Raw genomic sequence first — 12,739 nt, forward strand, 5'->3', positions numbered from 1 at the left:
ATCTTCACCGTACACACATCTTCACTGTACACACATCTTCACCATACACACATATTCACCGTACACACCCTCCATACACACATCTTCACCTTACACACCCTGCGTACACACATCTTCACCGTACACACCCTCCATACACACATCTTCACCATACACACATCTTCACCGTACACACCCTCCATACACACATCTTCATCGTACACACCCTCCATACACACATCTTCACCGTACACACATCTTCACTGCACAGACCTTTACACACATCTTCACCATGCACACATCTTCACCTTTACACACATCTTCACCATGCACACATCTTCACCTTACACACCCTCCATACACACATCTTCACCTTACACACCCTCTGCACATACATCTTCACCGTACACACCCTCCATACACACATCTTCACCGTACACACATCTTCACCATACACACCCTCCGTACACACCCTCCATCCACACATCTTCACCTTACACACATCTTCACTGCACAGACCTTTACACACATCTTCACCATACACACATCTTCACCTGACACACCCTCCGTACACACATCTTCACCGTGCACACCCTTCATACACACATCTTCACCGTACACACCCTCCATACACACATCTTCACCGTACACACCCTCCATACACACATCTTCACCTTACACACCCTCTGCACACACATCTTCACCGTACACACCCTCCATACACACATCTTCACCATACACACATATTCACCGTACACATCCTCCGTACACACCCTCCATACACACATCTTCACCGTATACACACATCTTCACCTTCCACACCCTCCATACACACATCTTCACCGTACACGCATCTTCACCATACACACATCTTCACCATACACACATCTTCACCGTACACACCCTCCATACACACATCTTCACCTTACACACCCTCTGCACACACATCTTCACCATACACACCCTCCATATGCACATATTCACCGTACACGCATCTTCACCGTACACACCCTCTGTACACACATCTTCACCGTACACAACCTCCGTACACACATCTTAACTGTGTGCACCATCCCTGCACACCTTCTAAGGTCTTCGTTTAGCTCTCATGTTGTGCTAACCACGTTTCCCAATATTATCATGGTTTGTGAAGTTTATTGTGCAATATATTTGTGGTACTAAAACATCATGCCTCCTTTAAACGTGTTTTCGTTGACAATTACGCATCTATGGCTATTCTAAAACATCATGCCTCCTCAACGTGTTTAAATTGACAATTACGCATCTATGGCTATTCTAAAACATCATGCCTCCTCAACGTGTTTAAATTGACAATTGCGCATCTCTGGCTATTCGAAAACATCGTGCCTCCTCAACGTGTTTAAATTGACAATTACGCATCTCTGGCTATTCTAAAACATCATGCCTCCTCAACGTGTTTAAAGTGACAATTACGCATCTCTGGCTATTCTAAAACATCGTGCCTCCTAAACGTGTTTAAATTGACAATAACACATCTCCGGCTATTATAAAACATCATGCCTCCTAAACGTGTTTTAATTGACAATTACGCATCTCTGGCTATTCTAAAACATCATGCCTCCTCAACGTGTTCAAAATTGACAATTACGCATATCTGGCTATTCTAAAACATCATGCCGCCTAAACGGGTTTAAAGTGACAATGACGGATCTCTGGCTATTTTAAAACATCATGCCTCCTCAACGTGTTTGAAGTGACAATGACGGATCTCTGGCTATTCTAAAACACCATGCCTCCTCAACGTGTTTGAAGTGACAATGACGGATCTCTGGCTATTCTAAAACACCATGCCTCCTCAACGTGTTTGAAGTGACAATGACGGATCTCTGGCTATTCTAAAACATCATGCCTCCTCAACGTGTTTGAAGTGACAATGACGGATCTCTGGCTATTCTAAAACACCATGCCTCCTCAACGTGTTTGAAGTGACAATGACGGACCTCTGGCTATTCTAAAACATCATGCCTCCTCAACGTGTTTAAAATGACAATGACGGATCTCTGGCTATTCTAAAACATCATGCCTCCTCAACGTGTTTGAAGTGACAATGACGGATCTCTGGCTATTCTAAAACATCATGCCTCCTCAACGTGTTTGAAGTGACAATGACGGATCTCTGGCTATTCTAAAACACCATGCCTCCTCAACGTGTTTGAAGTAACAATGACGGATCTCTGGCTATTCTAAAACACCATGCCTCCTCAACGTGTTTGAAGTGACAATGACGGATCTCTGGCTATTCTAAAACATCATGCCTCCTCAACGTGTTTGAAGTGACAATGACGGATCTCTGGCTATTCTAAAACACCATGCCTCCTCAACGTGTTTGAAGTGACAATGACGGATCTCTGGCTATTCTAAAACATCTTGGCTCCAAAACGGGTTTGAAGTGACAATGACGGATCTCTGGCTATTCTAAAACATCATGCCTCGATGCGTCTCTGGCTATTCTTAAACATCATGCCTCCGAAACGTGTTTAAAATGACAATGACGGATCTCTGGCTATTCTAAAACATCTTGGCTCCAAAACGGGTTTAAAGTGACAATTACGCATCGATGGCTATTCTAAAACATCATGCCTCCTAAACGTGTTTTAATTGACATTTACGCATCTCTGGCTATTCTAAAACATCATGCCTCCTCAACGTGTTTAAATTGACAATTGCGCATCTCTGGCTATTCTAAAACATCATGCCTCCTCAACGTGTTTAAATTGACAATTACGCATCTCTGGCTATTATAAAACATCGTGCCTCCAAAACGTGTTTTAATTGACAATTACGCATCTCTGACGATTCTAAAACATCATGCCTCCTCAACATGCTTAAATTGACAATTGCGCATCCCTGGCTATTCTAAAACAGCATGCCTCCTCAACATGTTTTAATTGACAATTACGCATCTCTGGCTATTCTAAAACATCGTGCCTCCTAAACGTGTTTTAATTGACAATTGCGCATCTCTGGCTATTCTAAAACATCATGCCTCCTAAACGTGTTTTAATTGACAATTACGCATCTCTGGCTATTCTAAAACATCGTGCCTCCTAAACGTGTTTAAATTGACAATTACGCATCTCTGGCTATTCTAAAACATCGTGCCTCCTAAACGTGTTTAAATTGACAATTGCGCATCTCTGGCTATTCTAAAACATCATGGCTCCTAAACGTGTTTAAATTGACAATTGCGCATCTCTGGCTATTCTAAAACATCATGGCTCCTAAACGTGTTTAAATTGACAATTGCGCATCTCTGGCTATTCTAAAACATCATGCCTCCTAAACGTGTTTTAATTGACAATTACGCATCTCTGGCTATTCTAAAACATCGTGCCTCCTAAACGTGTTTAAATTGACAATTACGCATCTCTGGCTATTCTAAAACATCGTGCCTCCTAAACGTGTTTAAATTGACAATTGCGCATCTCTGGCTATTCTAAAACATCGTGCCTCCTAAACGTGTTTAAATTGACAATTGCGCATCTCTGGCTATTCTAAAACATCATGGCTCCTAAACGTGTTTAAATTGACAATTACGCATCTCTGGCTATTCTTAAACATCATGCCTCCTAAGCATGTTTAAATTGACAATTACGCATCTTAGTCAGGTTCACTATGTTTTTTCGTTCAAAATTTTGGTAGATTAGCAAAACTATACATTTCTGGAATACTCAGAGCATGCAGAATCCAAAAATTAATGTTTGCATTTGCATAGACACCTTTGCGAAAATGACCCTCAGGACAGTGATGAAGATCTGTAAAAGCATATTCCTGAACGGTGTAGACCTAGTAGATCCTGTGTATAGGACTTATAGTTCAATCTGATACTAACAAGGCTGCTTTCTTGCTTTATAAACCCATACCTATAACTTCAAAGGACTTGCAATATCATGTATTATGTAATACAGCTATATCACAAATATAAAGACAATGGTTTTCAATTACCTTTGTTTGTTGCTTTTCTATAATCCTGAGCACTATTTTGAGGCCTTTATTGGATTCCTTAACCCAGAAAACATAGGATTAGCATATTTAATTAAGTTTCTAGGTTGACTAGAAGCCGAGATAGTGCAAAATATGTATTTTATGGCGGCCATTTTGAAAATCCAAAATGGCGGCCATGCAGGTGTCTGTGCAAATGCCAACATTGATTTTCGGATTCTCCATGCTCTGATGATTCCAAAAATGTACAGGTTTGCTAATCTCCCAAATTTTGAACGAAATTAAATTTGTTAACATAGTGAACCTGACTCTTCATCACTGTCCTGAGTGTCATTTTCGCAAAGGTGTCTATGCAAATGCAAACATTAATTTTTGGATTCCTCATGCTCTGAGTATTCCAGAAATGTATAGTTTTGCTCATCTACCAAATTTTTGAACGAAATTATATTTGTTAACATAGTGAACCTGACTATCTCTGGCTCAGAGGCATTGTAAACGTTTTGCCGTGGAAGTGAAATTTGATGTTATTCATCAAATGGATGCTGGTGAATGTGCCATTGATGTTGCTGGGTTATTCAGTTTGCCTCTGACTGTGGTGTGTGCCATCTATAAAAACCCCACATATGAAAAAAAAGAAGTAACTAACTAAAAAGGTAAAAAGTGAAACGGGTGAAGTGGCGACTTTAGGAACACACCTCCACCCACCTTATTCTATTAATACTTGAAAAAATTGCTTTCATTTACGTCTGGCTTATTTGTTGCACTTTTCAGGAACGCATCTCTGATGTAAACCAGGGTATAACTGGACAAAGGTGATGGATTCCAGGCTCATGGACGAGCTTCTCTTAACTACAGGCCTATTACCGTGCTTCCAAATATAAGCTGTTCCCTAATCTATCATTGCAGTTGACATTAAATCCTTCCTTTTCTCCAACAGTTCAGTTTCAGACCTGGTCATTCTACCTTGGATATATTGCTTCTACTGTCTCAACTGAATGGAGGTCCTCAATCTGCTACATGAGACCAGGGCGATTTCTCTGCACATATCTTGAGCATTTGATGCAGTCTGGCACCTTGCCTTGCTCTCCAAACTCTGTTTATGGCATTCAAAGCCACCTCCTCTCATGGATCACTGACTTCCTGCACCCCCATATTCAGCATGTAGCTCCAAACGGCATCGTCTCATCTCCTTTTCCTGTCAAGGCTAAAGTGCTCCAAGGCAGTGTCTTGGGCACAGTCGTGTTCCTCATCTTCATCAATAATCTTTCTGATTCCTTGGATAATCCTGCCTTTCTCTTTGCTGATGATTCCACACTCTGCCGTATCGTTTCTCATCCTTCAGACAGGCAGGAAGTAGCCTCTTTCCTTTCTGCAGACCTTGATAGAATCGGGAGCTGGTCAAACACTTGGAATATGCCTGTCGTTAAGAGTAGCCCCGAAAAATGCCGCACTCACCCTGTCTTCACAAAATAACCATCTGGTAAACCCTGCCATCTTCTTCCTAATAAACCACTTGACGAGGTTAAGTCACTCAAATTTTCAAACTTTTGGGCCTCACCATCAGCCATGATTTTTATTCAACAGACCATATTTCCAAGATGGCCTCCAAAGTTAGCCACCGACTGGGCATCCTTCATCACGCAAGGTCTTTCCTTAACCAATCTGAAAATTGAACGACATACAAGGCCTTCATTCACCGCTTGATGGAGTACTGCTCTCTCCTTTGAGCTCGTTGGCATTCTTGCCATTCTTGACGTTGACGTTGTGGAAAGCAAGGGCCTCAATCATTGGGATCTCCCGCGATGAAGCTGTGTGGCTAGGCCTGTGACTCTCACATCACAAGTAACTTGGTGGCTTTGTGAAAAAGCCTCACTGTGTTCTATGGCCTCCTTTTGGTCTTGCATCTCTCTACCCTCTCTTGGATTTGTCCTTGCCAAGTTTATAAAAGTTGTACATGGTCTGCTCGTAACCCTCTTCTTGTTAAACTCACAAAATCCAAGGTCACTTCTCACCTCTACTCATGTGTTCCTCTTTTCTCTCACCTGTGGAGCCAACTTCCACAGTCTATTCAGTTCCATTATTCCCACCAGGCTTTCAAGAAAGCTGTTCATCTCTACCTCAGGTCATCTCCCATCCATACTCATGATCTGTTCTACCCCAAATATCCCCATTCCCAAGCGCTCCCTTTTTCCAGGTTATTCCTCCCTCCCCCTCAGCTTCATCTATACACAAAGAATTAAGTTAAGCACCCCCCCCGTTTTTTTACAACCTCGCACATTACAAGTTTGTTGTCGTCAAAACAGTGTAATATACCCATGATATTGCTATATTTTCTGGAGAAGTGATATTATGGTCACATAAAAACATAACAATCATGCCGTTTTCAATATTTTATTCTGAATAATTTAAGGTGAAAATTTTTGGGAATTTTAGGCATATTTTCACCTCAATTTAAGTATGGAGCTATAGGTCCATCACGGACAGTGTGGATGACGTTTATGTTTTCTAACGTACAGTCATTGTTCTGAGAAGACCTCTAGCGATCTTTGCGTCAATAACGTGTGTAGGACCCACGTGATCGGATCACTGACTCAGCCCTACGTCTCATAGACCCTGTAAGCCGTCGTATGCGTTGCTGTGGCAGGTTGAACCCCCTCGAGCACGTTTGGGACATGTTGGGACGACAAATTGCGAAGATGGTCCCTCCAATAGCCAATCTGGATGAATTGGAACGTGCATTACATCGGGAATGGAACAACCTGCCACAGCAACGCATACGACGGCTTACAGGGTCTATGAGGCGTAGGGCTGAGTCAGTGATCCGATCACGTGGGTCCTACACACGTTATTGACGCAAAGATCGCTAGAGGTCTTCTCAGAACAATGACTGTACGTTAGAAAACATAAACGTCATCCACACTGTCCGTGATGGACCTATAGCTCCATACTTAAATTGAGGTGAAAATATGCCTAAAATTCCCAAAAAATTTCACCTTAAATTATTCAGAATAAAATATTGAAAACGGCATGATTGTTATGTTTTTATGTGACCATAATATCACTTCTCCAGAAAATATAGCAATATCATGGGTATATTACACTGTTTTGACGACAACAAACTTGTAATGTGCGAGGTTGTAAAAAAACGGGGGGGGTGCTTAACTTAATTCTTTGTGTATATTTCAGTTGTCGGTTGTTTCAGTTTCAGTGTCGGTTTCAGTTGTCCTTTTCTGTTTCATTCTCACCTTCCTCTTTGTCTCCTTGCTGTGTTTATTCTGGGCTTTGGGCAGCTTGTTCACCCCCAAATGCCCTTGTCCTTGATCTCATTGACTTCTACTCTGCTGTTTGTGTCAGAAAGCGAATGTGCGGAGTATCATGGAAATGTGAATGGTTCGGTGTATGTGCGGAGTATCGTTGATAGAGAGGAAGACAAATGATGAATTGCGAAAGATGATGGGAATAGAACGTGTGATTGATGCTGTGAAGAGAAACAGTTTGAGATGGTTTGGCCATGTGTTGAGGAAGGATGAAAGTGACTGGTTGAGAAGAGTGATGGAAATGAATGTAGAAGGAAGTAGAGGACGGGGAAGACCGAGAAAGACTTGGCTAAAGATGGTGGAAGAAGAAATGCGGGTAAGGGGGTTAACAAGGAGAGGTGCAGAAAATAGGGCAAAATGGAGAAGATTGTCATGGGGACCGCAAGGCTAACCCCTGCTCTTGCAGGGAAAATGGCCTTAAAATGCATGTTGTTGTTGTGTTGTTGTTTGTGTCAGAAAGACACAACACAAAATAAAGGGAACAGGAGACAAGATGGGGAGAGGAGGAAGCACACAAGTACAACATTTGAGAGCAGGGACATCGGGAGATCTGTGGGAGGTAGATGGCTTGGGGGGAGGGGCATGGGAAGAGGTGTGCGGGGTGGGAGAGGTAAAAAAACAAAAAAAAACACATGGACACTGCTAGGACTTCCAGGAAAGAAGTCGGTATTTCAGAAAAGTGGATCTGGGGTGAATTAACAGGGGTAGGAAAGATCAAGGTTTTGGATGGGGGAAGATAGATGGTGGTGAACAGCTGTTTTAAAGACCTGGAGGGAGGTGTGGGATTGAAGAGAGTGAGGGAGTTTGTTCCAGAGGCGGGAGAAAAGAGGAATGAAAGAGTGAAGGTGAGCAGAGAGTCTTGATTTTGGCAGTTTCACCAGAAGAGGGTTGCAGGCAGATATTGTGTGACCTGTAGGAGTACTTGGGGGACAGAGCACAGACAGGGCTGGGGGGGGGGCTAGGCCAGAGAGGAGTTGGTAGAAGACAGAAAGACCACCAACCTGCCTGTGGTGAGTGAGCGAAAGGCCCTCACAGTCGGCTTCATCGCGGGAGATTCCAATGATTCTGAAAGCTTTGGTTTCAACAGCGTGAAGTCGAGCTTGGTGTGAGGTAGGAGGACCAGCCGAGAGGGGAGAGAAGTATTCCATTGAGCTGCGGATGAAAGCCTTGCATGTGGTAAGGAGCTCAGGTGTGCCAAGGAAGGACTTCGCACGATGGAGAATGCCCAGTCGGCGACTGGCTTTGGAGGTTCTCGCTTTGACTGGAGGACTGGCTTTTGTTCCCTTTCCTATTCAACACTTTCCTCTCCACGAGCAAAATTAGTAAGAGACCTGTTGTCTCTGACACGGGGAGAAGGCCAAATTATACATAGGGAAAATTCTGTAGTGGAGGAATGGGTGGGTACGAGAAGTCTAATTTCGGACCATGGGTGGTTCAGTGAAGACCGAGTTTATATACTCTGCTTTTTCTTGGGTAGCGTTCTCCTTTTTTAACCTCTGTCCCCCACAAGAACTTTAACCTTCGGGAATCCGGGCTAATATATTTTGCTTTGTGGATGGGTATCTGATATGCATTCAGAATGACCAACCTGCACGTTTGCGGTGAATCACCAACTCTTGGCTGATGTAGTTTGCTTCGCCAATGCATTCACATTTGTCAATCGACATTTCCAATTGATCGGAATAATGATTTGGAAAACTTGCTGGTTGTTACGCTCCAATGATCTGAAGTATTTCCGTTAGGTAACACAGGTGTCACGGTCATACGGGAGGGTTGGGATGACGACAGATCTAGAGACGATGCGTTTTGGGATTTAATGAGGTTGGGTAAGACCATCATTGAGGCTTTATGGGGTCATTTGTGGATTCTGAGGGTCAAATTGAAATGAAACACCTTGGGTGAATGATGGAAAGTGCTTCAGGATATTTTAAACAACATTCCAGTCCTACCTTGATCAACATATTAAAGGATGAAAAATTCAGGATATTTTAAACAACATTCCAGTCCGACCTTGATCAACTCCATATTAAAGGATGAAAAATTCAGGATATTTTAAACAACATTCCAGTCCTACCTTGATCAACATATTAAAGGATGAAAAATTCAGGATATTTTAAACAACATTCCAGTCCGACCTTGATCAACTCCATATTAAAGGATGAAAAATTCAGGATATTTAAACAACATTCCAGTCCCAGCTTGATCATCTCCATATTAAACAATGAAAACAAAGCTCTTGCTCTGTGTAAAAGTAAAGGCCCACATCCCAAATACTACTGTAATTCCATCTTCTATCTTCTCTATAACAATTATATATATATATTATATATATATATATTATATATATATTATATATATCTTTAAATTCCTCATTATATGTACAAATCCTGGCCGTGTTTCCATAATTCAAATACTCGAGGATGAAGCCGATTGCAATTACAAATTGAACACTTGTAACCATATCCCATGAATCCTTCCTTTGCTACCAAGATGGCCTCTCAAGCGACGACCATCAAATGATTTTTTACTTTTGAACAAGAATGCTTTGTTTCGGTTTTCGTTTTTGGTAATGTTTTCGTTTTTTCCTGTTTCAAAATGGTAAATTTGAAGGTGTCTTGTGGTTTGAAGGTGGTCAGTGAAGTGGAATTTGGCCTGTTAGACTTTTTCATCATCGTACTTGGCTCATCGTGGCGGAGATCCCAAATTCAAATCTGTCATGCATCCATTTTGGCCTTATAAACCTTGTACCTTGTACTGCACTGGGATAAAAAGAAAATATTAAAGAAACTGGTGTTTACCTCTGCCACTGAAACTGAAAATGGATTGAGGTTATGTATTCACCCCTGTCTGTCTGTCTGTCTGTCTGTGAACAGGATATCTCAAGTCGTTGTGCACGGATTCAGACAAAATTTGGTGGACAGGTTGAGTACGTGACAAGGACGAAATGATTAGATTTTTGTGAAGATCCAGATCCAGATCTGGACCCGATAATTTTTTAAGTGATTCTTCGTCATTGAGAGATGGGGCAAAAAAACTATATATAGCAGGATATATCAAAAAGCTAGGGGCGGATCCAGACGAAACTTGGTGCAGAGGTTGGGTGTGTCGCAAGGAGAAATCGATTAGATTTTGGTGAAGATCCGAGCCCTTAAAAGGGAATTGATTTTTTTTCAAGTGACTCGTCACCATTGAATGATGGGCTAAAACGATATACAGTATAGCACGAGATTACAAAACGTTGTGGATGAGTTGGTTCGGTGACAAGAACAAGCCAATTAGATTTTAGTTCAGGTCCGGATCCATACACGGTCTATCGGTGCCATACGAAACGTAGTGTTCAGGTTGGTGGAGGTACGCTCTCTACCGAGTGCCGTTATACTTTCTAATAAATTAATAATCACGACCAAGAAAAGCTCTTGTGGTTTGTTCCGTATTGAAATCCAGGATTACCTGGTTGGATGCTATTACCTTTTTTTGTTTTTGATTGTGAACTGCACTCCTGTGTGTTCCTGGTGGTTTGTTTTGGTAGGATCTCTGACTCCGATTGTCGTCCCTCATTTGGGTGACTTTCTTGCAGGCTGGTGGTTTATCCTCCTCCACCCGCTGTCGGTGGAATGGTTGTTACCAGAGAGGACCTAGCCTGCCTCGATGAAGGAGAATTTGTCAATGACGTCATCATTGACTTTTATCTAAAGTAAGTGGATGTGGTCGGTTGGAATGTGAGGCATGGGTGTGTTTGTTTTCTGATATTTATATTGATGTTTATGAAGAGATGTGTGGCATGAATAGTATTGGTGCGTAAATAATTAGTCCCACATGGTGAGAGAATGAATGTTCTCACACACCTGAACCTATGCAAGTGTAGGGTGAGCACTTGGGAAGAGGCCTGTGATTCGCAAGGACATTTGAAGCAAGACGACATTATGCCCTCCATGCCTGTGCTCTATCAACAACACATTAATCAATTTATCAGTTTATCTGCTTAATGTTGCTTGCGGTAGTAGTGTAGCAGCATAGCAAACCTGTTGTGCATTTTGTGATACAAGCACCAAATTTGGCACAAATGTACATTAATATGTTGCGAACATTTTCAGATATTGGGCCACTTGAAATTCTCTCTTTATGTCCGCCATATTGGATTTCAAAATGACCGTCACTTGAAATCTACATTTGCTATTATCTCTGGACGTAATGCAGCTATTGACTTGATTCTGGTATCTAAATGTATGTTTTTGGGGGCAAGGAATCCAATGGTACCAATTTCAACTTAATATTATCTATCACAGTCTGTTATATAATTTTATTTGGAAATTATCTAGGCAAATATTGGATTCAACACAATACTTTGAAAAGAATGTCTTAGTTCTGTAAATGTCTTAGGTATAATACTGACATGCTACATGGTCTAGTATTTGAGGCTAGGTGTACTGGTATCTGAGGCTAGGTATATACCGGTACTGAAGATACGTGTACATAAACAGTGTCATGTTAACAAGTTCAGCATTGCCACAAGTACATGTATGTTGTTGACTCATCGTCATGTGCAGTCCCCTTCACACACACAGAGGGCTGTGCACTGAAGGGCAGCCTTTTTGCACTTGCAGCGCCTCACACACCCTTTCTTGCACTTGCAAGAAACCAGCTCAATGCAGCTGTGAGCTGCCTCAGTTAGCCTGGTCCAGTAAGGTGTGTACTTTCAGGTGTTCCAGGATTCAGGTGTTCCACAGCATTCTTCACGACGTCCATTGAGTGCCGGATCATGGCCACTGTGTGGGCACTCTCCAGGAAGAGTGGAAGCAGCGACGTGGGGCAGATGACTCGAGCATCTGGTGGCTGTCGGCTGGCATGAAATGCAGCCCAAGATGTGTTGTCATTGTCCACTGTACCAGTGTTGTCTTCCAGGACTCGCTTTGCATTGCTTAGCCATTGGTATTCTTCATCAGTCTGCTGTTTGAAGTCTCCTCTGGTCAATGACGCCACTTTAGCAGCTGGGACAGGCGACTTCTTGATGCTGCTAGTGACAGGGGGTTCTTGTGCGATTGTAAAGTCCTATCAAGCACCGTGGGTGATACTGGGCGTCCAACGCTATCATGTCCCCACCACTGAGACGGCCCAGCAGTTCTGTATCACCAAGAAGGGTTGCACAGGCACGCACCCGTTTGTCCATTTGGAATGTTGCAGCTTTCCGAAGACTGTCAGCCCCAGCAGGTTGTTCACAGAAGAAACAATTTTCTGGGACCTTCTTCTCTGTACTCGATGAGCGTGAATGTAACCTGGTGCGTTTGCATGCAGCTTGTTCCTCATCGCTCTCACATTCTTTCTTGAGTGCTCTCTTTTGTGCTCTCTGCAGTTTGGTGTTGTTGTACTGGAGCCTGCATGTCTGATGATATTTTGCACTGTGTGCAACCATCGCAGCTTCAATGCCATGACCATCATCGAGTCTTTCCAGGTGAAATGAT

At 42.5% G+C, this 12,739-nt stretch overlaps 1 protein-coding gene across 8 annotated transcripts in view; it reads left to right on the forward strand.

Moving 5' to 3' along the window:
• The window catches only part of LOC137427213 (sentrin-specific protease 6), a 224,412-nt gene that overhangs the window by 182,610 nt on the left and 29,063 nt on the right, over positions 1–12,739 (forward strand). For all 8 annotated transcript variants that reach the window (XM_068116490.2, XM_068116492.2, XM_078778566.1 and 5 more), the window contains one exon: positions 10,858–10,974. In XM_068116490.2, coding sequence (XP_067972591.2) covers positions 10,858–10,974 — 117 coding nt within the window. The remainder of the gene's footprint in view (positions 1–10,857; positions 10,975–12,739) is intronic.

Source organism: Myxine glutinosa, chromosome 5 (assembly GCF_964187855.1).
Source record: "Myxine glutinosa chromosome 5, kmMyxGlut1.1, whole genome shotgun sequence".
NCBI lineage: Eukaryota > Metazoa > Chordata > Myxini > Myxiniformes > Myxinidae > Myxine > Myxine glutinosa.